At 39.8% G+C, this 26,590-nt stretch overlaps 1 protein-coding gene across 1 annotated transcript in view; it reads right to left on the bottom strand.

The window, feature by feature from the left end:
• The window catches only part of GRIA3 (glutamate ionotropic receptor AMPA type subunit 3), a 166,443-nt gene that overhangs the window by 125,731 nt on the left and 14,122 nt on the right, over positions 1-26,590 (bottom strand). The window contains exon 2 of the mRNA XM_035891946.1: positions 4,092-4,331. Within this exon, the coding sequence (XP_035747839.1) occupies positions 4,092-4,331 (240 nt within the window). The remainder of the gene's footprint in view (positions 1-4,091; positions 4,332-26,590) is intronic.

Here is a 26,590-nt window from a genome sequence, read left to right as displayed (position 1 = left end):
TCTTATGCAACAGGAAACCAGAAGGTTTTAGAATTTAAGAGGAATAGGACAGGTCATATTTTCTGAAACTATATTTTCAGGCCTTCTGCATCCTTACCCATCCGTTATGTTCAGGTCAAATTTTTGTGTTTCTGTGGCAGTAAGGATTAAAGATGTAATTGCTTTTAAAACAGGTATTTTCAAGTCATCTTAGCCACATAGCCTGGGGCTTTAGACAAACACTTCCATGCCTCAGCCTTCATTTAGCCATTGTTAACCAATTAAAAAAAAATATTAGCCCAAAATAACCCTATTTACCAGAGCTTCCCCCCCCCCCTTGATTTTAGGTGTCGCTAGATACCTAGTGAGAGACTAAATCAAAACCAAATGGCAGAAGAATTTCAGTTTGAGAGAGGTATTTGGTTATGATGCCATAAAGACTGTGACCTATATGAACCTCTGTCTAGACTGAGCTTCCACAGAATCATAGAATCGTTTAGGTTGGAAAGACCTTTAAGATCATCAAGTCCAACCGTTAACCTAACACTGCCATCCCACCACTAAACCCTGTCCCTAAGCAATGCCATTGTGTAGGTAGGCATTAAACAAAGTCAGTTACATCCCTGTCCTGTGATGATTCTTATGCTATGATCTTAAGGAAGAGGAAGAAGACTTGATGCACATCACAGAAATCACTTGGTGTGATTTTGTTTAAATGATCTGCATGACATCTTTGTGCACAGTCGGTATGACAAATCAAAGTAACTTAAGACAAAATGCCTGTGTTGTACTCACAGATGGAAAGTGAAGAATCCGTACAAAACAGTGTTTCTCAGGCAAAAATACATGGAAATGTTATTAAGAAACATTATGGACATCTAAATAAACAAAAGCTCCAGTATTACAATCTACCATACTATTTTTATAATTAAATGAGAAGTGCTTCATAGTTTCCCACAACGTTAAGGTGACTATGAAAACCACAAGCCTACCTCTCCACACATTCATAGTAGTGTTACTCCAGTCCACTGACTTCAGTGGAATAACATCTGATTTACAGTAAAGCATGAGGAGAAACAGACCTGAAGACTGAAAATAAACCTGAGGTTTTTGATGAAACATAATCCTCAGCATGAGATGCAAAAGGTGACTCTCCTGACAAGTGCTACCCAAATTCTTAATAGGTTTCTGTATGTAAGCCCATCTCATTTCATCCTGACATAATCTTAATTAGTCTTAGTTCTACTGCAGAGAAGCCTACTGAGGCAGTTAGCACCATATAATTAATCAGATATTTTGCACGCATCACAGCAACCAACAGTGTCAGCTTACTGATGTGAGTTAATACAAACAGAGATCAACCCTGCCTTTCCCTTTCACATGAACTAAAAGCATGTGGCATGGAATGAACATACGACTATTTCTTCTATACACTGCTTAATGTCCTTTCTCCCCTTAGCAGCCATTTCCTAATGCATCATTACTCTCTGTGAAGTATAATTTAGTTTTTCTGCTGGTACTAGGAGAGTAAGTCCAGCAACAGAAAATAATGTACTTGCAAATATACAACATACACAGTAACTCACTGGATTAAAAGCCTCATTGCAGGAGCCAAACAACACAGTATTGTGCCTAATGTCACCGAGGGGGGAACCATATGATTATATGATTTGATGGCACAGAAGCCGCTGCTTAAGGAAAACAGTTTTATAAAGCTGATTCTCCTTAAATTGAAATAGTTCAATAAGCAGTATAAAACCACAAGAAGGTTTATTCAGTTTTGTATGGCATCTGTAATACACTGCAGTATTTATTAATAGTAAATGCAATGTTTGATACATGGCAGTGTTTTGCTTCAGCAGAACGCTGTAAAACTACTTGCCAGAACAATTTAGTCCATAACTAATATTCAACATAAGAAAGAGCAGTCTAATGTTTTGCAATTTCTCAGATTCTCAGAACAAACCAGTGAGATAATAACCTTCATTTAAATGATATTTTATTTCAGGAACTGACAGTAAACTGCTTAACACCACCTCTCAACAGTGTTTGTGCCCCAAAGCAGTTAAGTATCTAAGATAGGAATTATTAAAAATTGTGACAGCTCCAGTGGTTTCATTTCCAATGGTGTCTCAGCATAGGAACATGTACAGGTGCTGTCATCCACAATTACTTTTCAACAACCAAGGCAACCTAATGCCTATTTCTCAGCACCTAATTGTCCTGCCTCTCCCTCCTATATGAATCTTCTTAATTTATTTTAATCCTGGAAGAATACATCAATTGTAACTCTGGTAAGAATGCTACCAAGTTTGTTTTAACTGAACTAAACCAGCAGTAACTGAAGGTAATCAACTGTTCATTTTCGTTCCTGTTTTAGCAGACGGCAAATATGCTATCAAACAACAGAAATGAGGATATATGTACGGAAAGGAAAGATAAGACGTGGTAAGTTTATCCCAAACAACTTAAAGCCCATCATCAAGCCACCTATATGCACTGATGCCTCTTCTATCCTAAAGACACAGCTGTCCTTTACCTTCTAACCCTGAACTACATTTTATAATCCTACAGTCACTGAATTCAGATTGTGCAGTCTGACACTTAGTCTGAATGTCTAGCATGACATACGATGAGCATAATATGTATGCGCGCCACAGTAAGTTCACAATGTGATTTTGATTAGTAACTGTAAGATTGTGAGTAGGATGTAAATGGGAAGTCAAGACAAGGGGCAGAAGGCAAGAGAGGTAAAGTCAGATTCCTGGAGCTAATTTGGCCAGCAAGAGCTGTGTTTTAACCTGCGACTAATATCTTCATATGAACAAGGCAAAATGAAACCTAGACACAACCTAAACTGTTCCAAAACGATTAGTCATCATAACAAGCTCATGATTGGACTATGTCTACCTAAAAATTGTACACACTGAGAATTGTAGAAAAATGCAAGTCTGGGTCTGGAAGCTTTCCTTCATGATTTCTGTAACTATCTGGGTCTGTCAGTCACATAATCTTTTTTATCACCTTTCTCACTCAGACAAATGGCATATTCACAGAAGCTTTCATTTAGAAGTGGACTAAACCAGAAATATGGATGTTTGGGTAGTGGTTTTAAAAGATTTAAAAACTAATGGCATTCTTACCTTCTCCATACTTTCCTATTCTACCTCATAGCTAGCGTTTTTCAATGCTAGAAATGTTTAACACCTCCAAATCACGCAGAAAATTCTGAACTCTTGGCATTCACCTAAAATCAGACTAAAAATTACTTTCAATATATGGTATGTCCTTAGTTGGGTGACGCTATTAATCTTCAGTGTGAAAAGCGCAGCCACTGAAGACTTGATCTTTATCAATACACAGTAGCCTATGGTATTGGAACTTTGTCATGGGAGCCAGGAATGGAATCTAAGCTTCTTTGGCTCTATCCAGACCCCTTTGATCTGAAGAAGGTCTTGGAGTTGTTGATCATAAAGCTGGTGAGAAGGGCAGAGGCACCTCTATCCTATTTCGCAAAATGTATCTGGTCATTCTTGTCATGTATCTGAATTCATCTCTGGATAACCATGTGACAACATCTAGAGCATCTTTTCTCCAGCAGAGCCCTAAAGCATCTTGTACATTATATTCTTAGATTGTTATTGATGCCTAGACATCTCCAGAGCGTATCTTAGCATGGGTTGTCTTTGTCCAGTGATAGAAGAAAAGCGCATTTATGTAAAGTGGTGTGGGATTTGCAATGCCACATGCAGTGGAAGGTCTTGTTTAACAGCCTACTTCATAGTGCCAACTTTATTTATTTTGCAAGGACTCAAAAACCCTGTCAAGTGTTGAGTCTGCGGTTCCATGGAAACCAGGTGTTCCAGATTGAACGCTTACACTGCTAACACTATCCTCCAGACAGACTCTTTACAAATGATCAGTAATATGAAGATGCCTTCTTCTCGTTTATCCATTCATTTTAGTTTCTTCAGAACAAACTTGTTTTCTAGGATCATCAGAATGTGCTACCTGCATCCAGAAGAAAATTGGGATGGGCTGCACGTACTGATTCTGGTAATACCTATAGCAAGTTATGAAATAGAAAAATCACTTAAAATGATGGTGCTTACCCCGTTCTGTGTCATAGAGGTACACAAACTTCTCCCACTTATAATGAGTCAAGAGACTCAGGATGGCTCCTTTTAATGCTGGCCGCATCTGGATGACAAACTGCACATCTGCATCTGTTGGGAAGCTGGGTGTGACGAAGGATGTGTGAAGGGCTCCACAAAATGACGTCAGTGTGTTCATTGACATCTGGTCATAGAATCCAAAGATGGCATAAACTCCTCTGGAAAACTGCGAACAGACTAACAAAGACAGACAGGGGTGTTAAAATCTGACATATAATAAACACAAACAAACTTTCAAAGTATATTTGAAGTAAGCCTTTTAAGCAATCCTGAAATTATTTTGTATGATGTTCTATATTTTGTATGTATGGAATGAATTAATGAGATGATACACACTAATTTCAGTGTGAGCTGTGAGTGGTACCAACTCTGTCACAATTAAACTGGCCTGAGCACACTTTTGATTGCGATTTGTCCTGCTATATTGTTATAATCCACTAATCTCTCCATGTTCTTTAAAAACAAACATGGGATTACATTGCTTGTCTGTAAAATACCTTCCCTCCCTTGAGTAGCAACTCAAGAGCTCTGTTAGCAGCTATGTAACAAATATCAGGTCTGCCTAAAAGTCAAAACATTAAGATGTAGTTTCCCCTGGTATCCCACCTTGATTCTGATCTGATTCAAAGAAATCCAGATGTTTTATTCCTTTCCAGCCCACAACTCTGAAATCTCTGTATGAAATCTGGGCGTGGTCTTTTTCAGCTTCTTAACTGAGTGTTAAAATCTTTCAGAGCAATTTGGAAAGTGTATGGCTCATTAATGACAACACAAATGAGGAAAACATATTGTTGCTTTATGGGACAGAAGTTGATATCCCTTAACCTGGAGGTTTTTAGTCATTAGCCATTCTGGTGTCCTGAGGAACTCACCTAGTACCAGTAAACACTCTAAATGTAGTTTTAGACTAAACGTGTACTTATCTGGGGAAACACTTCATTTCCCGTACTTTATAGAGATTGAACAATGGACAAAACCCGAAGTATTTCAATATATAAACGTGGTCAACTTCATGGGAGTTGCAAGGAAAAGAACTTCTTTGTTGTTCAACCCTGTAGGAATACAGCAAACTTCTTGTGACCCTGGGTTCTTCCCATGGAGGGAGCCTGATACATGAGATGCTGGGGCTCCGGCCCATCATAAAGATTGTAAAACTGAAATACACTACAGCACAGAAGCACTTCTAAATCAAAACATTTCTGTACTGAGATGAGGAAGTCCCATTTGTAATGAAACTAAGTTTCCCAGAAAAATGTTCATTCAACATTAACAATTTCACTTGTCAAGAACTGGATTGAACAACAATTTTCAGCTAGCCCCATTAACCACTTCTGCCAAAACGCTGCATATTTGACTTTGCAAAAAGCAAGGGGAAGTAATTACCAGTAAAGACGACATGACTTCTACACAGAAATATACAGCATCGTTACTTCCAAAAGTATCGTCATAAAATATTTCCTACCATAAATGCTACCACTCAGAATCACTAAAGCCTGTTAAAGTAATTTTAAAAAGGTTTCTCCACAATATCAGCTCATTGACACAGCATCATGGATAACACCCCAAACAGGTAGTCAGGTGTGAAAACTTGATTTTCTTCCTGCAGATCCAGACGCAAAAATAGAAATGCTATTAAGGAATTTCTTTAAGTGCTTAAGCCGCTGTAACAGGACATGACCAGTCATGGATCCCAGCAGCAAATAACAGCTGGTGTAGACAGAAAAGAGACGCACATGAGGCACAGTGAGGGAATAAGAAGTAGTGATTTCTGAAAGAAAAGTTCATGAAAGTTCTCAACCGAGGTGAAGAAAAGATACGACAGAAGTTATAATACAGCAAGAATTTATTCCCAGAGGCGTGACTGAGGAATTAAATACACCGTTTCAAAAGGCATTTTGCTAAACTATATACCAGCAGGATATAAAATAGAAAAGCTATCACAAAAATTACCTGCTGAAGTAACAAATAAAAGGCACTAACTTACAGGTGAAGAAAAAAAAAAAGAAAAAGAAAGACTACATTAGAAAGTCTGGCAGTTTCCAAATCATTTCAATGGTGTGTAAGCCCTCTAATTTCATGGGAATAATCACTGAAGTGGGGCTAGCAGAGCTGGGTGTCCTCACACACACAGAGTCAGTACCTCACAGATCAGGCTTCTTTTACATATTTATTCATGGCCTAGTTTACTAGGGGTTTTTTTATGTAGATTCTGTACTGAGGAGAAAGCAGAGAAGAGCAAGTATTCCAGGAAACGTCCCTTTTTGCAATGCAAACAAAACATTCTCTCAAATGTCTCCTGACCCTAAAAACCCAGAGTATTTCAAATGATTGGGAGTTCACACATTACTTCTTATCAGGTATAAGGCTCCAGAATACTACTGAACTGTGACTCCACTGAAATCTCTCAGATTTACAGGGATGCAGTATCTGAAAAAAAGAGTCACGAGGGGGCTCAGAAAGCCTACCCTGCTATCTAAGTGTAGGACTATAATGAAGAATACAGATGAGCTCTTACTAGGACTGCTTGTTCCTACGTCCCATGGAGTCAGTGGAGAGAACAGGCATGAGGTAAAGATAACCGGCAGCGGCAGACTCCATCATGGACCAGTTCCTCTGCACCATGCTGGGAACCAGCTGAGAATAGGTGAGGTGTGTGCTCGCTCTTGTTCTGAGAGATATGGCACCTAGGCATTGTGGTCAACATTTTAAAAATGGTTCAAAGTCTTTGTCCTTTGACCAAATTCTGGTTTGCATGGCTGTCTTAAAACACTGAATTAAGGTGTGTCTATTTTCATAGATTGTGCTCATTTATGCCAAGAGCCCATTCTCAATTTGTGAGCAACCTGAGAAAAAAACCAATCGAGAGTCTGAACAGCCTGACGGTAAGCATGACCTTCTCCAAACAATACCTTCTAGCCAACATGGAGCTGCTGCTTGCATGGAGCATCCCAGGGCAGGTGAGAATTTCTGATTTGGCCTTTGAGATATTTGCAAGTTTTTCCCTAAAAATTCTGGAGGATCACCAACAACATCTTCTAACAAGTGCACTCCCCTGCCCAGTCTTATTTCCCCCAGTTCAGGTTTGTATTCAGCACAGATCTTTAGTATTTAACACTTCTACAGACTATCTCTCTGCTATTAGTTTTGAAAAATCTTCATCTCTTAAGCTCCTCTGTTTATTTCTTATAGCTTATTTCTGACTACGTATTCTGCACGCACTGTAGGGTGCCAATTCAATTTTACCGGCCCATTTAAAAGGCAAACAAACCTTTGTTTATGTAAGGAGATGCTAAAAAGCCAATTATTTTGGTCCTCAACATTCATTTGCATTTTTGAACTCACAACTTTGTTACAATTTTGTAGCATTAAGTTGTCCGTTTAGTTTGTGACCTAATCTCATACGTGATCAGATGAACCTAACGAACATCCATGAACCCGTTGCCATATTGTTACTTGTTTTCCAAAAACCAAACACGGAACTACATTCATTTTAATTACATTATTATTCTAAGATCACTGAGCCGTAAGCAAAATTTAAAAAAGGCTAACCAAACCTTAGCTTTAAGCTCTTTTTACAAACTACTTGCTATTGACAATCAGAATCACTCATGTTCGAGTAAGAATTTTGGTATTTTTCCTTAATTAACAACAGTTGATTTATGTTTGGTTTTCCCTATTTGAAAAATGCAGATGGTCAAACACATACTTTGGCTGTTAAAGAAGTGATTTGGACAAATCCTGACGCAACCTCATTCCTCAAAAAAAACCCCAAAAAAGGCAATTTTTTTTTGCTGAGCTATGCCTTTATGAAACTGCTCTTCATTATAGTTATTAATGCTGTGGATGTGCATCCGTTTCCAAGGACTACACATAACCAAGTAGCTTTATAACCTGATCTGAAAAAGCTGCAACCTCCACAAACAAGGGACAGAGGTCCTGAGCAGCAGTTACCCAACGGCGGCTCATAATAAGCTGTTATTTTGGCATTAGGTGCAAGGTGAATATTTATTAATGGAGGCTTAACTCTGGACTTGTTCTCACGAGTAAGTTAGCTGCCACATGCCAACATTTTCAGGAGAGGAAGGGATGGTATGGTTGAAGCCTGTGAATTCTTGAGCATTTCAAGAGAAGATAAGGAACTTTCAGGTCATGAGAGACTGAAGTGTTTCCTGCCAAGGAAGGAAAATGCTCAGAGCCAGAGTGATCACAGTGGTGAGCAGAATTTGCATTAAAAAAGAAAAAAAAAGCAACCAAAAAACCCAACCCAAACCCAAATAAATAAAAATCTTTGTTTCTGTACTGAATAGCAGCTGAGCCATCCTAACCGTCAGCGTAACTCAATGAACCCCAGCCTTCTGTTTTACGAGCAGTTCCATCCTCCCTCCAGTCAAATCAGCCCCGCCACAGGAACGTGCTGAGATTAACCAGATGTGATTTTTTTTCACTCAGACCCCGGGAAGGCTCCAGGCCAGAATCTCAAAAGATGTCCCATTTCACACAAGTTACTATATTAGATGTTTTGTGTCTTTTTAAAATTTATTTTTTGCTTTCTAATGGTATTTAGTCCTTCTACCTTTTAGTGACTGTGAGGATTTCTGACATAGCAAGGTTGTATAGGCTCTGACATTTCTACTGCCTATTGCCTGGAAGCTAAAGTGAAAACTACTGTGACACCTTTTTTTTTTTCCCTCTTTTTTTTTTTTTACTTCCAGTTCCTACTATAAACAACTGAAGTGTTACTAGGAACATTCACAACTAGGTTTGGATTTTGCTTGTTTAGAGAAAAGATGTATAAAGCTGACAAAGAAATATGTTAATGGATGGATCTTAATATACCATTTCCACTAGATGATATCATTAACAACTGACTTGTAGAAGTCGGGGGGATCCTCCCAAGCGTGGCACAGAGCGCACTTCTGCCCAGGGGTGTAACAGCCTGGTAGTTTTGGAGTCAGGGGTTGGAGGTTACAATACCTCAGACTCTATTCCTTCTTCATTACTGTTTGTATGAACAAATAATTTCCCCTTTGTTCATATCAATTTCTTATAAAATAGGTCTGACAAAATTAACCTGTGTCAAAGGGGCACCATAAGGCCTGCTTTATTGATAATTATACAGCTCTTTGGGACGAAAGGCGCTGTAGGAGCACAATCACAGCTGACATTATTGCGTGTTGCTCATACCAGTTCCTTGGGTTTGTGTTCTGTGCTTCCCTCAGCTGTGAAATAATTTTATTCCCTCCACTTTCCTCTGCCAGTTGTCTTGGATTCCAGACAATTCTCACTGCCAGCCTCTGCCAACAGACTAATGGGACTACTTTATAACGGAATAATATGCAGCGTATTTCAGAGCAGTTGCTATTTTCTATCTAAGGCTCCATCCTATGACTTCCTTGCTGTAATAATACAAGGGTTATCATTAACGTCACTTCATAGAGTAAGCATACAGGCTCTTACAGAGACCAACAATGCCTCTACTGCTTGCTTTCCCTTCCGTTTTATCACACGGAATGAAAAGGCACACTCTCTCTACCTTGAGCCCTGAGGAGTTCAGCACAGCAGTGTCCCCAAATACAGAATGAGCTACTTTGGGGGGATTCAGGCAGACTTGAGAGCAAACGCATCATATTAAGAATTAAAAATTAACTGCATTTACCTATGGCCAACAAAACTAGCTTTTACGTTTAAATTGCTAAGTCACCGAATTCTGCCAAGAAGAAAATATTCCACTGACTTGTTTAAAATTCAGCTGAGAAAAGAAGCATTTCTGAAAACATGCATTTCTGAAATAGTTAATAGTGAATATTCTTGGGGTGCGAGGGAACCAAGATACAACTTGGAATTGAATACAAATCCTCCTGAGATACCAGCTATAACGCCACTTCTCACCCTACCTAACAAAGGATGTGCCCTTACGAACATAAAGAATTACCCCAAAACAAAAAAACCCAACCCAAAACCTCACAGCAGATTGCAAAACAAAATTATTATTTACTCTTGTTACTTCATTTATGGCAACAGTTTTCTCAGTGCTAGAATTGCAGTGTGGTTTATCTGGTTCTTTTTATAAAGAACTACTCTGCTTGCTTTGTTCTTTCTAGCACCTCCTTCAAACATATACACTTCCTTCAGTTTGCATTTCTTTCTGGATGGGCCAATAAAATAAAAACAGTACCTTCAAGCACTGGGAGGGGGGTGTTTATTAAATTGCTAATGAAGGGCATAAGGATTAATCCATTCATATTTTACAAACCATTTACTGGAAAGCAATCCAAACCCAAAAATGTCCAGATCCAAGCATCCCCAAACACTCCCTGGTCAAGATCCCATTCAAGATGACTTTTGTCACCCTATCACAACTCCATCACGCAATATTAAATGAGTCTTTATTTCTTATCTGCTTTTCAGGATGACTCTGGAACCCTGATCACAACTACAGTTCCTGGGTGCTGGGTGCTGTACAAACACGTTACCACAACCTTGCTTTCCTTCAGTAGGCCAAGTTATTTATGTCATACATGACTCGACTCATTAAACTTTACACATTTTGGCCTTTATATATACTACTACAGTCAAATAAAACCCTAACAATGTACATGAATTTGCTGCATGCTGGATCTTCTCTTCACGCTGAAACATTTGTGTGAATTTTATGAGCATATGAAAAATGCCAGCTTGCAACAATAAAAACAGGCCACTTAGGCTGTAAGAGTGCTAGTAGGAACACCAGCAGCACAGCGTCTCACGCACACCATGATGCCAATAGGTGTCTGTCGAGACCTGCCATGATGGCCCATGAGACAGAAGTGCATTATCTGAAGCCAGATCCTTTTAGTCAGAAAGGCTGACGAAAGGCACAGTTTCAGAAAGCACTCAGGGAAAGCTAGCCGAAGTTCATTCGGGTCTGATGTACTTTGTCCATTGGTGTAACTGTACTCACAGAAAGGTAAACCTGGACCAAAACGTCTCTGCCCCCAAACTGCCAATTTGATGTATATGCAAATAAAAACTTTGGTATTTTAAAAAACTAGCTAACATATGTAAAATGTCAATAACAAGGACATCCTTCAGCACCAAACTGTAAGACAGGCAGGCAGAACAGCACCTTGATTGTCCTAAGAAAGCTGTGCTTAGCTTTTGGAAAGGTGGTGTTCATCTGGTCAGAGAACGTACTGCAGGTGGCCAGAGCAGCTTGGAACAGGCTATGCTACTTGTGCTGCTGCTATTAACTACTCGCTTACGGTTTAGTTCCCAAGCTGCTGCCAAACCTAAGATCATTCAGAGTCTGAGGTACCTCTGTTTTCAGGTTACGGGCCACAAAGCTAAAAAAAAAATAAATAAATTTGTAGAACCTTGATGAAACTAAAGCACAAAATGAGCACCTTGTCCTGCAAACCTAAAGTATGTTTCACTTTCATTAAAAGAAACACGTTCCTGATGGTGGAAGAAACCCAGGAGTCAATCCACCCAGTTTCCAGGAAAAGCCCCTTATCAGTAGGTCCAAATTATAAAAAGATTTTGTTTAACTAGGATCACTATTACACACTGATTTTTTAAAACACCATTCAGAGTTTTAAGAGAATGTTCCTTTTGAAAGGTTATGAATCAGATTATTATGGCTCAATTTGAAGTATAATCTATTGGAGTTTGAGGGAAGCAAAACAGGCATTTAAACCTTAAAATGGCTTAAAGGTCAGCGGACATATATATGTGCCATACAAATCAACTGATTTCTTTGGAGGATGATCTAAAAAATGTTAGGCGTTTGGGGACTATACTTAAGTATGTGCTGATCAGAATACTGCCTCATCTTGTGTCTTTACAAGATGGAGTTCAAGCTCTCGAATCAGGCACCACAAATTATAGCCAAGTTTTCTATTTTTAAACCCATCCTGGCATTCCACAATCTTCTACTGTTAACAGACCACTTTCCATCCTGATCCCACCACTCCCACAAGCTGCTCACAAGGGAGAATTCCTTTCAGTTTTAAAGGGAGGACATCAAATACATACCACACAGTTTAAATCAAAAAGCTCTTAGAAAAAAGACTTTGTAACACTGTTGAGGAACTCACATTTAAATACTGTGCATTTGTGTTATTTGTGAGCTCTTCTGCTTACTGCCTATGCTGGTCCTGACACCAAAGGAGATACCTGGAGGAGGAGATACCCGGAGGAGGAGATACCCGGAGGAGGAGCAGCAAGAGGCTTCTCTTTGTAGACAAACTCAGTGCTGGAGAGAAATGGAAAGGCAATGGTATCTGCCTTTTGTGCTTTGAGGAAGAGATGTTTCCACTCAGTTTCTCCAGGATAATCAATGCTGTGCCAACAGCAGCAGCATGTGCAATGCCAACGCTCTGCTCCCAACAGGCAGATCCATGGTCCTGGATGCTTAAGAGTTCAGGCACTGGTCTCAAGTTTAGGGAGCATTAGGGACTTAATGTGTGGATGTAAAGCAGTTCATTGGGCTTTTACCCTTTGAGAAAAGGCTTAGTCTATCCTACACACGTAACCACACAATCCTTTCTCCCTGAATCGTGGAAGATGAGCTAACACGTGTGTGAGGGAGCCAGAGGACCTGGCAAAGTTTTCCCCAGGAAAGTCTAAATATATTCACAACAAACCACAATCATTTGTGTCTTTCACGCCCGAGACTCCAGCTCATGCTTCCTGACTGACCCCAGCAGAAACACCGACAGTGTGCACGCAACACAAACACATAACACACACTTGAGTTAAATGACTTCTTTCCATCTGCTGCACTATTTGAAAGGCTTTTCATTTTCATCTAGTATGTTACGCCAGTGTGCTGCGATCACTTTGAATTGTTACTGTATCTCTTATTTTCTGAAGCAATTTTTCTAAAAAAGGTTGGTCAGAGGAAAAACATGAAAAACCCATACTTTCAAAAGTTATTCAATTGTAAAACACAAGGAAATTTAGCAGTCATTTACTTACAGACAGCCAATATACTCTACTAATAGGCATAGTCTAATAAACACATAATAACATTTAATAGTTCAAGATAAAATCACGAATGTTTCTATAATTTTATTCAAAGTAATAAGAACTCCACAAGATATTAAGGGTTTTGCCTTGGAACATAAAGACCTGCTCAAAAAAGTGTTTTCAATGTGAATTTGACAAGATGTAGTAGACCAGGGAGTATCCAAGTAGCTACCACTATCATCTTCTGAGACAATCTCTCTCCCCTATTCCATCAATACTTTAAACAACAGGCTAAGAGAAAAGCGAGCAGTTTGTAGTATGAAGAAAAAATAAGTCAGTCACTTATTATTCAATATTAAATAAGGCAGCATTTTGCAGTTGAGGATGTTTGGCAGAACGTAGGGCTGAATTAAAGGCAATGCTGCGCCTCAGAGCTGCAAATCAGCAGCAGCCACCTCCAGCACAGTGTTACGCTGAAGGGATTTCTCATTCATTGGAACATCCCAGTATGGAGGAAGTAAAAAGGCGGAGGCATATTATTAAATGTATGCTTGTTCAGCAGATCCTTCCCTAAGTGATTTCAGAAGTTGACTTCATTCTGGGCCACTGTGGTGAAAGGCAATAAATCAAAACAAGGCTCTGGCAGTGTGATGAAAGATGAGCTGAGTCTGCTGAGGTGGTGCCATTTATAGGCCTGTGGGGATATATTACAGAGGATGAGATAGAAGAGGCAAAATGGCAAACACACCTGGAATCACTGAACTGGGTAAAATTCACCACAAGGTAAAGGCCAGGATTAAGGTTGTCCAAGGAGAAAGGAGATGCGATCGCCAAAACAGCAGCTGTGCAAGCAGGCTCCAGCTCCAGAGGGCTTCCAGTTGGCCCTGTGTATGCAGAGCGTGGTGCCGGCTGACAGACAGCCCCGTTTACCCAAAGCAACACTCCCTAACACTTTCCTGAAGGCTCTGCAATAGCATTCCAGCAAGTGCTGTCGCTGCAAGCCCATCCTGGACCAGTGGACTGGATTTCACATTTCCGCACCTCCTCCCCCTGTTGACTCAAGGTTCATGGAGCTATGCAACTCTCACCCACTCCTCCTGTCCCACTGCTGTCAGCTTATCGGTCTGAGAGACTTCAGTTAATGCAGAAGAGGAAACAGAACAGCTGTGAAAACCTGGCTTCAGCAGCCAGGGGAATCATTTGAAGATGTTCCCTAGGGGTCCAATCAAGTACCCACCAACATCATTGGAGAAGCTCCCATGGACTTCAGTGAGAACTGAACTACAACTGAGAGGCACATTCAGTACATTGAAAGAGCAAACTACAGAACTGGAAAACCAAAATCCCACCTGCCCTTACAAGCCCCTCCCCCCCCACCCCCCCATGTAATTTTATTCTTGGTATCGTTTCCATCTGCCTTACAGTCCAAAGAGTCCTCGCTACCAGCCTCCTGGACCTTCACGATCGCATCTGACAGTAATTCACAGACCAGTACCCTCAGCTAAGCCAGTGCCTTATTTACAGGGAACAACAAGAATATTATTCTGTATAAATTATGCATAATCACTATTTATCAAGCTGGGTTAATTGGCATATAACAAAAGAGTTGTCTGGTGCACAGCTGAATAATGTGGAAGCCAAAATTGATGGAAATGGTACAGCTAAAGCCTGCTTGTGAAAGAAAGTCACATTGCTCCATGTTAATTCTTAACTGACTGCTGCCCTTTCAGAGGAGGAGGGGGCAGCCAAGTGAGACAGGCCTAAATTGAAATTATTTGTTAATCTCAGAGGGTTTGGACAGACTGTTGTAGCTTTAAATACTGGTTCAAAGTCTGCTCTCAGCCAGCTGTATAGTGAAATGTCAACCTGGTGCAACTCCATTGCTTTTCTGTGCTCCATGAGACCCTGCTACATTCATCAGTGGAGAACAATCTCGTTAATCATCAGCAACAGCATGAGACTGTGGCCTGCAGGGGGTACATGTGATGGTGATAGACAAGGGGAACTCAGGTTCCTATCTTCTCTTGACAGAGAAGACTAGCAGCCCTTTGGTTCTACTCAGGAGGTGGTAGAAGTCCTCTCATCAGAAACCCAGCGTGCCTTGAGACAGTGGCAGAGTGGGGCAGCACTTGAATTTCTCTAGAACCTCACGCACCTGAAGAATCACAGCTTGGTCAACCTTATTCTACATGCACAGAATTGCTTCACTGACATCAGCAAGGCCTTACTAAATGTCCTAGGATCCCAAAGCTGCACGCACAAATTTAAGCACACGCTTAGGTGTTCCGATGAACAGACACAGGCTGAAGTATGTGCACAAGCCACTGAATGAGAACCGAGGGTCAAGTTGCCAAGAAGCTGGCTCTAGTAGGAGGTCCCCCTGCATGACAATCCAGCTGTACTCGGGATACTCAGGTGATTTAGTCTGATTTACACCATGGCACTTCTGCACCTCCCAAGCCACTTCTCTACTAACACCTACTAAAATCTCTCCTCACAGGAAAACACCTGCAAATCGATAACTTCAGAGAACAGCCCTTCCTCCCGTCTCTCCCTCTCAAACTTGCTAGTAAACAGAAAATAAGAAGACTCACGTAACTTCCAGTGCTATGAGTTAGAAGCTCTTTTGTTCACAACCACCAACCAGGCCAGAGAATATTGCTGTGATCTCATCATATATGTTATCTCATCAGCATATATACAAATGAATGCAGAACCACAGGTATTTTTTAAAAAAGTCAGATTATGTTATCTCCATTACAGTTCCTCCATATTAGAAACATGGTTAACAAACATTAGCTTTCCTCTGAAAATATTTTGACATTTACCAAAGTTACCATGCTACATGCACTGTTCACACCATGGCTTATCATCAGTGGGTTACAACCCACGCTTTGCATCCACGACCTCCTATCCAAGAGGCTCCTAAGCCTAATTCTCGGTGCCCCTTGAAAAGTCTAAAGTGACTCAAGGAAGATAAGTTTTACATGCAAAAGCATCTTCATTGTCGTGTCGTGTCTCCCCCCCGAGATTCTTCTGCCTGTCGTGCGTCCCTCCCCCCCCCCCCCCCTTTTTTTTAATCTTTACTGCAAACAACATCTGAAGTCGCTGGCAGTTCTTTTGATTGAAAAAGTGGAATTTGATAGGTGAGACTGTGTGTGCTGCCTGTCAAATACTCACAAAGGTTACTATCAGTGATGTCATGAATTTTTTGTTGTTTCGTATGTACAATTAACCAGTCTGCTCACTGCAAACTTCTTACTATTTTCACATTATGAGTTTCTGGTACATTGGATTTAATAATTTGTACTGTATTTCAAACATAGGCCTGTTTTTATGTAATGTTTCTTTGCATGTAAATAAAATACATGTTTACGCAACTTTGTTGCTATTGAAATAAATACTCTTTCAACCTACTCTTCAATCATCTGTATCAGGCCTACTTTCCAACTCATTCCTTAGCCGCTTGGTTCACAGACGTGCTCTATCCACAGCGATGCATTATCATCCTTAATCCAAATCTCTCCGTAATAGTAGCATTTATTAGAAGTATCTAAAAAATTCTCCTCTCTGGCTTTTCACAAGAATCACAAAATCTGCTAACACCTTGCTTGTATACACCAACAAATTCCAAGCATCCTGCAAAAACACTGTGCAAACAGGAGGGAGAGGAAAACTGAGGCAGGGAGAAGTCCAAAACAACAAAGGCGCCAGAACACTATCCAAGTTATTTTCTGGTCTTGGGAAGAAAAACTCTAATCCTTATGACAGAAAATAAGTATGAATCTCTAAAGAGCAATGCACTGTGGATCCTTCCCTCAGTAAGTCACTTCAGTGAACCTTCCACAGCTCTCAAGCAGTCCTTGCCGTACCGCAAGAATTGGCCCATTTAGGGGGTATTGTTCAGCCCAGGAACAAGCAGATGAGCCTCACCAGTCTCTCAAGCACAACTGTGCAATGCCCAGACCAGTACAAAGTTGGGGGAAACAGCCTTAAAATGGCAGCGTTATCACTATGACAGCATTCCCAATAGCCAATCTACCAGCTCACCTGTAGGAGTTTGGATGATAGGTGGCAATAAATTTCTCTGTCTTAAGAGAAATTCTCATAGGGCTTGTACCGTTGCTCTACCTCTGCAGCAAGCTGCAGGATGAGCTCCTTCCAGAAGACCATCATCACCCTGAGGACCTGTCCCTGTTGCTGGTTATCCCTTGTTTGCAGCTCTACCTGTTCTGGGAGGTCAATCACGGAACAAAACTGTGCTAAGGATAGGAAGGATTTTACTGAGAGACAACAAACTGGAGAGAAACACTGCCAGTCCTGGATGACACGACCAGGCTCTGCAGGTAGGGAAGCCCTTATTCACAGCAGGCACAGACGTAACCATGGGAGGAACTGTTTCATGAAGGCAATGAACCCGATTAATTTTTCGGCTCCCTTTCAAATAAGCTTTAAAAAAAAAATCAGCTTGCTATGCACAGCAGAATAGAAACTGATATGCGACTCCAGTTAGAGACTGTAAATAAAGCCTTACTTTAAATTAAACATACCCATGTCCTACCAAATATAAACATATTAAATTTCTGCTTTACTAGTTTCTTATAAATTAATTCACAGTATCTTCCAGGCTTTATAGATTAATGACTCTGAATTTTAACTTGCAAATATCAGTGCCAATTTCAGTTTAAATTTAAAATAAATATTTTTCTTTCGTTAAAACCAGTGTAGCAGTCATCAGCAGAAGCATTCACATTGTTCAGCAAATGGTAGCTCATCACATACGTAGGTTCCAAAACAGGAAAGCCCTCCCTCTCTCCACACACACATATATAACTCTTACCTAATTCTATGCTGCCTACCAAAAGAGCAGACAACAGAAAGGACTATGATAATGTGTCCTTGTATTTGTTTAAACTAATACATCGTACGGAGCTAATGCTAGGCTATTGTTACTGAATTCTCCTAGTCTGATTTTCAAACAGACTCCCCGACAGTGTCAGACTTTTCAAAGCAGCCCATCAACAGATTATTTTTGGACTTGAGAATGTTGTAGGCCTTGGAATAGATTTATTTGGTGAACTCAGGTAGTAAAGCTTTTCAGATAGATTAATGGACTAAGTGAAGTGTCTCTCCAGACGATAATAGAAGGCATAAGAGACCTCATTTTCCAAGAAATGTCAGTTATAGGCACAGAAGACTTCTTTGTACTCTGATTTTCTCCGTATATTTTCCATTTACATGAGCCAGTCCAAGCCCTCCTTCCCACTGGCAATGTTATGAGACAATACCTTTCCATAACAAAAATAGCATAGAAACTTGTATAAGAAAAATGAATTTGATAACAATAGAATGACTTTCTCATAATAATTTAATAAATTGAAGACATGAAGATTTAAATCCTTCAGTAGAGCCACATAAAAAGGACTGATGAATTCATCAGCTCTTCCAAGCTTCCCAAAGAAGCCCAGGCGATATTTCTTACCTCCTGTTCTACAGAGATCACCTTTAAAAGAAAAAAACAGGCATTCAAGTCCCTCTATTATGCCGTTCTTTACCTCACAGTTGAATCTGCAGTAAGTACATATGAAACATTAAAAAAATATTCCTATTTGTTTCTAATCTTTCTCATTAGAGTAATACACTTGTAACAGCCTTTCTGGTTAGGAGCATGGTGGTGAACCCTGAAGTTACTGTATGCAAATATAGCAAGCTACCGACCTTTACAGTTTTCCACTAAATTAAGAAAAGTCTGCAAAAATGTGCAAGAAATGCAAACGCCATTAGGTGGTCACTAGCTTTAGTTAAGCCCTGTCAGTCCAGTATGTCAAGAAGTCTCGAGACCTACAGAAACCACATCAAACAAACCAAATGACAAACTCTATGACCTGAAAATTCCCAGATTATTTTGTAACCATCAAAATAATTCAAAAACAAAAAAAGCACCTCTTCCTGGCTCTCCATTTTTTCCATAGGTTAGAGCAACTAGTCCTAAATTAAATCCTATTGAAGCCATCCTATTAAGGAAAGCAACCAGGCTTTGAGTTACTGTATTAAAACAGTTTATTTTTCTTTGTTCAAGGAATATATTTGTGTTATCCCAGCTTCTTTTTCTCATCCTCTTCAATGTATTTGTTGCATCCTCAGCTAGATACAAAGTCAGTTTTTAAAGATAATTTTCAAGGCAGCTTCAGGCCCCACACTCAGCCCAGCTCTATCAAAAATGTTTATAGCTTTAACAACATACTTTTATATACAGCACTTCCTCTTTTTTTGTTACTGTGTAAAAAATGAAGACAGAAAATGATGGGACTAACTAACACAGAGATGTGATCCTGCAACGAGTCAGAAATTGCTGCTACTTGCAAAAATAAATGAGAAAAAAAGAAGAAATGTTTTTCCCTCTGGTTTATTTCAATGACAGTCGTGCTCGTGCTATGAGTAGGGACAGCAGGAAAGACAATTTTACACAGAGTATATGCAACCCATAAATTCACAGAGTCTCTTTAAACACGGAATTTTTGGGATTTTATTCTGCTTTAATCTATGTTTGATCTTTCATCCCATCAAAATTCTCGGGTTTTACATGGATTCAGATGGTGGCCAGCTGATAGGAGCCTCCTCTTTACTCTCGAGTAATCAAAATACTCTGAATCTGCCCTCTTATTTTGTTGCAGGACTACAGGAACAGAGAGATTGACAGAAGCAGGATAATTCAGTAGCTGTGAATATATGGATACACACTACACTTTAGTTCCAAAAGAAGCAAGTATGATTTGATCTCTGTTCTTCAGAAAGAAAACTTCCCTTCCATAAAATCTACCCATGACACAGTAATTAGTATCTTTAAAACAGCACCAACAAACACACCAAGGTTGTGTCCTTGAAGGGAATACTTTCAAGCAATTTCAAATCTTAGAAGTGCAATTTAAGTCTCTTGGCTCTGGATCCTTTTCTAAGCTGTGGCTTCCCTTCTTGTTCCTCTCCTTCCTCCCTCCCAGCCCCCAAAACTATTCTCAAAGAAAAAATATCCAATTAACTTTGAATAAAAACATAACATGGAGTATATTACTAGGAAATAAAGAGAAACCATCAAACTGCCACAATAAAAATATTTTCTTTTACCAAAAGGACAGTTCAAACAAATGTAAATGAGTACAGTATCCAGGATTTTCATGACTTCAGCTAAGCAGAATAAACGTGCTGGGTCAAGCCAATAAGTGAAACTAATCATGCTGTACAGAGCTGTAGTCTTCTGACTGGCTGCATTCTGAAGTCTCTTCCTAAAACCATTGTATCTACAGAGTCCAAACTTCCCAAATAAGGGAAAGCATCCAAAGCGCAGTCAGTTAATTAGAGCCAACAATGTGGGAAATGCAAGATAATTAAATTCTTCTCCTAAAAGATTTATTTCCCAATATCAGTTTTGAGAGACTGGAGGGAGCAAGTGAGAAATTAATCTCCCCCCGTGAAACTTAACTCACCTTTGTGAGACTCTTTTCAGGAATCATGCAATCATACTGTTGTGTAGCTTATTAAGAAACATTACTGATTACAGTAATATTACACAATGATGCTGCTGTACATATAATTTTAAAATTTTTGTCCTTGATATAAGCAGATGTTGTCTGCACAAACAGGAGATGCGCATTTAATCCATGACACAATTGCAGTGGAAAAGAATAAAACCAAGTTTGATTTGAAAGGAAAAAAATAATAAATGAAGACTTTTTAAAAATAACAAAAATCAACCAGAAGAGGAAACACGATTTAGAAGGTAAGGGCTCTTCCTCTAAAACAGCATAATTTGGTTTCTGGGTTAAAAAAGTTAAATTGGTGCCTAAGATTAGAAAAAGCTACTTGAATAGATGACCCTGGAAAGATCGTTCCAGTGAAGAACTTGGGCTTGTGATTAACTAGATCTGAAAAATAACCAGTTATTTAAGCTAAGCAAGCTCACATGTTCTCACTCTGTTGAAAGGAAAAAACCCCAACCAAACCATCCAGAAGCAGAGATCTCACTGACATCTAATGGAAGATCACGGTGGAGAGTACACACCAGCACACTGGCTCTTGCAATGGATATTGCTACCAACGAAGAACAAAGTAGGGGCCTGCATTGGAATATCCTCCCAGCAATTTCTGCAGCTGAGCAGACTGCTGAAAGACATTAGAGTGTCCAATTTCAACATCTGAGTTCTCTGACAAGCTGTTAATGTCTTCATGGAGAAGCGCACAGAATACTGAAGAGTATCATACGTAAAGACTTTTAGCTAGAAGCCATATACAAGCACCCTCTCGAATAACGATACTGCCCTTCCCTATTTCCTCCTCTGCCATCGTTTTCTTAAGAATCCAGACAACCATCCCATGGTTATTGTTATCATAATTATTACCATAATTGATCTTATATCTTTAAAAGACAAGCAGGACAGAATCAGTCATATTACAGTTCCACAGAAGACTAAGAAAATACTGCTTCGGGAAGGCCACCTTTCCTTAGGATTATTTCCTCTTTACTCTGAAGTGAACAGTAGAAAATATCACAGTTCTCCATTAATTAAAAAAAAAGAAAAAAAGGAAAAAAAAAATAGAGAGATTCACCACTGTACATTTTTTTCAGCCTCAAGCTGTCCTTTCTGCCAAGGAATTCTTTTACCAAAAGGACAGTTCAAACAAATGTAAATGAGTACAGTATCCAGGATTTTCATGACTTCAGCTAAGCAGAATAAACGTGCTGGGTCAAGCCAATAAGTGAAACTAATCATGCTGTACAGAGCTGTAGTCTTCTGACTGGCTGCATTCTGAAGTCTCTTCCTAAAACCATTGTATCTACAGAGTCCAAACTTCCCAAATAAGGGAAAGCATCCAAAGCGCAGTCAGTTAATTAGAGCCAACAATGTGGGAAATGCAAGATAATTAAATTCTTCTCCTAAAAGATTTATTTCCCAATATCAGTTTTGAGAGACTGGAGGGAGCAAGTGAGAAATTAATCTCCCCCCGTGAAACTTAACTCACCTTTGTGAGACTCTTTTCAGGAATCATGCAATCATACTGTTGTGTAGCTTATTAAGAAACATTACTGATTACAGTAATATTACACAATGATGCTGCTGTACATATAATTTTAAAATTTTTGTCCTTGATATAAGCAGATGTTGTCTGCACAAACAGGAGATGCGCATTTAATCCATGACACAATTGCAGTGGAAAAGAATAAAACCAAGTTTGATTTGAAAGGAAAAAAATAATAAATGAAGACTTTTTAAAAATAACAAAAATCAACCAGAAGAGGAAACACGATTTAGAAGGTAAGGGCTCTTCCTCTAAAACAGCATAATTTGGTTTCTGGGTTAAAAAAGTTAAATTGGTGCCTAAGATTAGAAAAAGCTACTTGAATAGATGACCCTGGAAAGATCGTTCCAGTGAAGAACTTGGGCTTGTGATTAACTAGATCTGAAAAATAACCAGTTATTTAAGCTAAGCAAGCTCACATGTTCTCACTCTGTTGAAAGGAAAAAACCCCAACCAAACCATCCAGAAGCAGAGATCTCACTGACATCTAATGGAAGATCACGGTGGAGAGTACACACCAGCACACTGGCTCTTGCAATGGATATTGCTACCAACGAAGAACAAAGTAGGGGCCTGCATTGGAATATCCTCCCAGCAATTTCTGCAGCTGAGCAGACTGCTGAAAGACATTAGAGTGTCCAATTTCAACATCTGAGTTCTCTGACAAGCTGTTAATGTCTTCATGGAGAAGCGCACAGAATACTGAAGAGTATCATACGTAAAGACTTTTAGCTAGAAGCCATATACAAGCACCCTCTCGAATAACGATACTGCCCTTCCCTATTTCCTCCTCTGCCATCGTTTTCTTAAGAATCCAGACAACCATCCCATGGTTATTGTTATCATAATTATTACCATAATTGATCTTATATCTTTAAAAGACAAGCAGGACAGAATCAGTCATATTACAGTTCCACAGAAGACTAAGAAAATACTGCTTCGGGAAGGCCACCTTTCCTTAGGATTATTTCCTCTTTACTCTGAAGTGAACAGTAGAAAATATCACAGTTCTCCATTAATTAAAAAAAAAGAAAAAAAGGAAAAAAAAATAGAGAGATTCACCACTGTACATTTTTTTCAGCCTCAAGCTGTCCTTTCTGCCAAGGAAGCCAGAAAAGCAAAGGTATTGAGACTATGTATCAAGCATAAATACCTGCTTTGCAACCCCCAAGTTAGCTTTGTGAGCAACTTGATACTGCAGCTGAACAGTCAAACTTGCATCCACGCTTGAATTCGCGGTAAAGGGAGCACCTACTGTTTGCATTTACAGTGTATCTGTTGGTGAGCAGCAGGAGCATGTTCTGCCATCGCAACTGTTCAGCTTGTGCTGCTCCGAAATGCATCATTTCAGCCAGGGAGGCTCCGGTAACAATTAAGCAGAGCCATCACAGCTGAAGAGACCCCTAAATTTTGCCAAGTGCAGTAGCTGGTGTGTTATCCTTGCTACTATATCTTGCCAGCAGCACCACGCAAGTTCTCAGCAGAATCCATCTCTCTTCACCTGACAGCATGGGGCTGGGGGTGTCGATTCTCCCAGAAACGTGTAGGATAATTATTCCGCTAACTCATCCACTTTTATAGAGGATGAGCATCTAAATATCCCACCTCATAAGAGGAGATTAAATTTTTAGAGAAAGTATTTTAAAATAAAACACCATCGATTAATGGGGCTGTATTACGACAGCTTCATTGCAGAGACTGATGCAAAGGAAAAGAAAGCAGAAGTGCTGAGCAGAAGGAAGCAGACAGATTAAAAAGTGGCTTGCTAGGACTGGAAAAACCCATGACGAGAGATGCTCAAATGAAGCTTTTTCATGGATATAAATGTATTACTTACTGGTAAGGAAAAATCTCAGACTATGAAGAAAAAGGAAGGAAGAACAAGAGAAAAAAATAATTTTCCTATTCAGGAAATTGATAGTTTATGCCATGGAAAATTGAAATTATGATAAAAAAAATATCCATTTGAAAGCTATCATAGGTAACACAAGCTGAAGAAGAATATGATCCTTTGGCAACCAAACAACACACCAATCTGTAGATTTCTATCCCCTATATTGCTAAAAAGAACAGTTAAACACCATTTTAAGAATCATGGTGGTATCAATCTCCTTCTATCCACTTACATCAGGCATGCTAAGTCAATCTACTCCAGCTGTGATCTGGACTTACATATTGTATGAAGCCTTAAATGTAGTTATTTAACAAATTTGCTACAACTGCAAATGTATGTTAAAACACACCCAAGCATTCTACAGTTACATCTGTCACCACTGTGTACCACTGAAGTTGTGTTCAATGTACCAATTAGTTCAGGTAAATATGGGGAAATTCTGCTCTCGGGGTAGCTACTGGAGACAATGGTGTTATTTCAGATACAATCAAGCACGCATTAGTAAAACTTTGAAAAAAAAAATGCTCTGAGCACTTTAATCTATTTTTGATCAGCCATGACTACAGAGCAAGACAATGGAAATTTTCAAGCACAGTACTTAAAATTGTATTTAATCTTTATTTAACGATCGTAGTTTTTCAAAATACGAATCTTTCAAATATACAGCAGCATCAATGAAGATCACATCCTCTGAAACGTGAGAGGGGCTTTTATGTCAACTTTCGGGGTATGTTCTCACCCATTCTGAGTTAGAACAACAGATTGTTCCAGCGAAGGGATGGGAGCTGCAGCCAAAGGGCCATCTGCTGAGCTTCTCTCCAGTGAATCCCACAGCAAAAGGTGATGTGATGGAGCAACCCAGGCAACTGGGATACACACCATTAACTAAGTGACAGAATGAAGGATGGAAAACTTTTGAGGGTAAGTGTAGACAAACACGATCACTGCATCACTGCATTTTTTTTTTTTTAATAAAAAAAATCAGAATGATGAAGGTATTTGCTAAGAAACCAGAAGACTACTATGGTATGCACTGCAAACAGGGCTTGCCTCAAGGATTTCTTTGAGTTTAAAACAAAACTGCAGTAATAGAGTAGATTTAAATGGTCTCTTTTGTGTCTGCATCTTCTAAGAAATCCTTTACTCCTATAATAAAATAAAATTTTCTCCACCTCCACAGCAGAAGATCGTTTAGACCAGTTAGCATCCACCAGGATTTCACTGTGTCATCTCATTTCAACAAAAATTCGTTAACTGGTTCTTTCTAATGAAGGTACTGTAATACTCTTTAAAGTCTGATACTCCATTCTGTATTCCTTCAAGTAACTTTTAATATTTTTGAATTAGGATTAAGAAAAGTCTACGTATACACTGCCTATAAGGACGTATAATTCAGTGTATCATTTCATAACCCAGCTGTCAACAGAGACAACATTTTTATAATACATGTATTGTATGCGTGCCAGTATGAGATGAATAGTCCTGTAACTATAATCAATACCGTTCATTCAAACAACTGGCAGTAGCATTTCAGACAACTGGCAATTTCATCAGTTTCACTGGGCTGCCCAAAAATAAACAGCTTGAGAGGAATGAATGATCTCTGTGGTTATCTATAAATAATACTAATCTCAGTCATTTGTTTTAGGGGGTTCATCACTGGGAGCTGCAGAAGTCTCATATCAGTGCAAAAGGCATGGCAGGCTTCAAGAAACTAAAGAAATGCTGAAGAATTATACTGTTGGGTTTTCATTCACCCAGTTACTGTATTTACATACAGGCTCCACAAAAGCACCACGATCCCTCCAGTGTTTCAGCAGTTCCAGCTCTGCAGGAAACTCACACCACCTCAAGGATTTGTAACCATCTCAGAAGTCAAACTGGATTCAGAGAAAGCTCCAGGGATCTGAATAAACCTGCCCTGGTGTGGTGGGTTGACCCTGGCTGGACACCAGGTGCCCACCAAAGCTGCTCCATCACTCCCCTCCTCAGCTGGACAGGGGAGGGAAAACATAACGAAAGGCTCATGGATCGAGATAAGGACAGGGAGAGATCACCCACCAATTATGTGAGTGTCATGGGCAAAACGGACCTGACTTGGGGAAATTAGTTTAATTTACTGCCAATCAAATCACAGTAGGGTAATGAGAAAATAAAAACTAAATCCTAAAACACCTTCCCCCCACCCCTCCCTTCTTCCCAGGCTCAACCTCACTCCCGATTTTCTCTACCTCCTCTCCCTGAGCAGTGCAGGGGGACGGGGAATGGGGGCTGTGGTCAGTTCATCCCACGCTGTCTCTGCCGCTCCTTCCTCCTCACGCTCCTCCCCTGCTCCAGCCTGGCGTCCCTCCCATGGCAGACAGTCCTCCATTAACTTCTCCAGCATGGGTCCTTCCCACGGGCTGCAGTTCTTCACCAACTGCCCCAGTGTGGGTCCCTTCCACAGGCCGCAATCCCTCAGGAGCAGACGGCTCCAGCGTGGGTCCCCGCGGGGTCACCAGCCCTGCCACCCAACCTGCTC

The sequence above is a fragment of the Egretta garzetta genome, unplaced genomic scaffold (genome assembly GCF_000687185.1).
Source record: "Egretta garzetta isolate BGI_Z169 unplaced genomic scaffold, ASM68718v1 scaffold53, whole genome shotgun sequence".
In the NCBI taxonomy this organism is placed as follows: Eukaryota; Metazoa; Chordata; class Aves; order Pelecaniformes; family Ardeidae; genus Egretta; species Egretta garzetta.
This window is presented reverse-complemented; position numbering and strand designations above follow the sequence as displayed.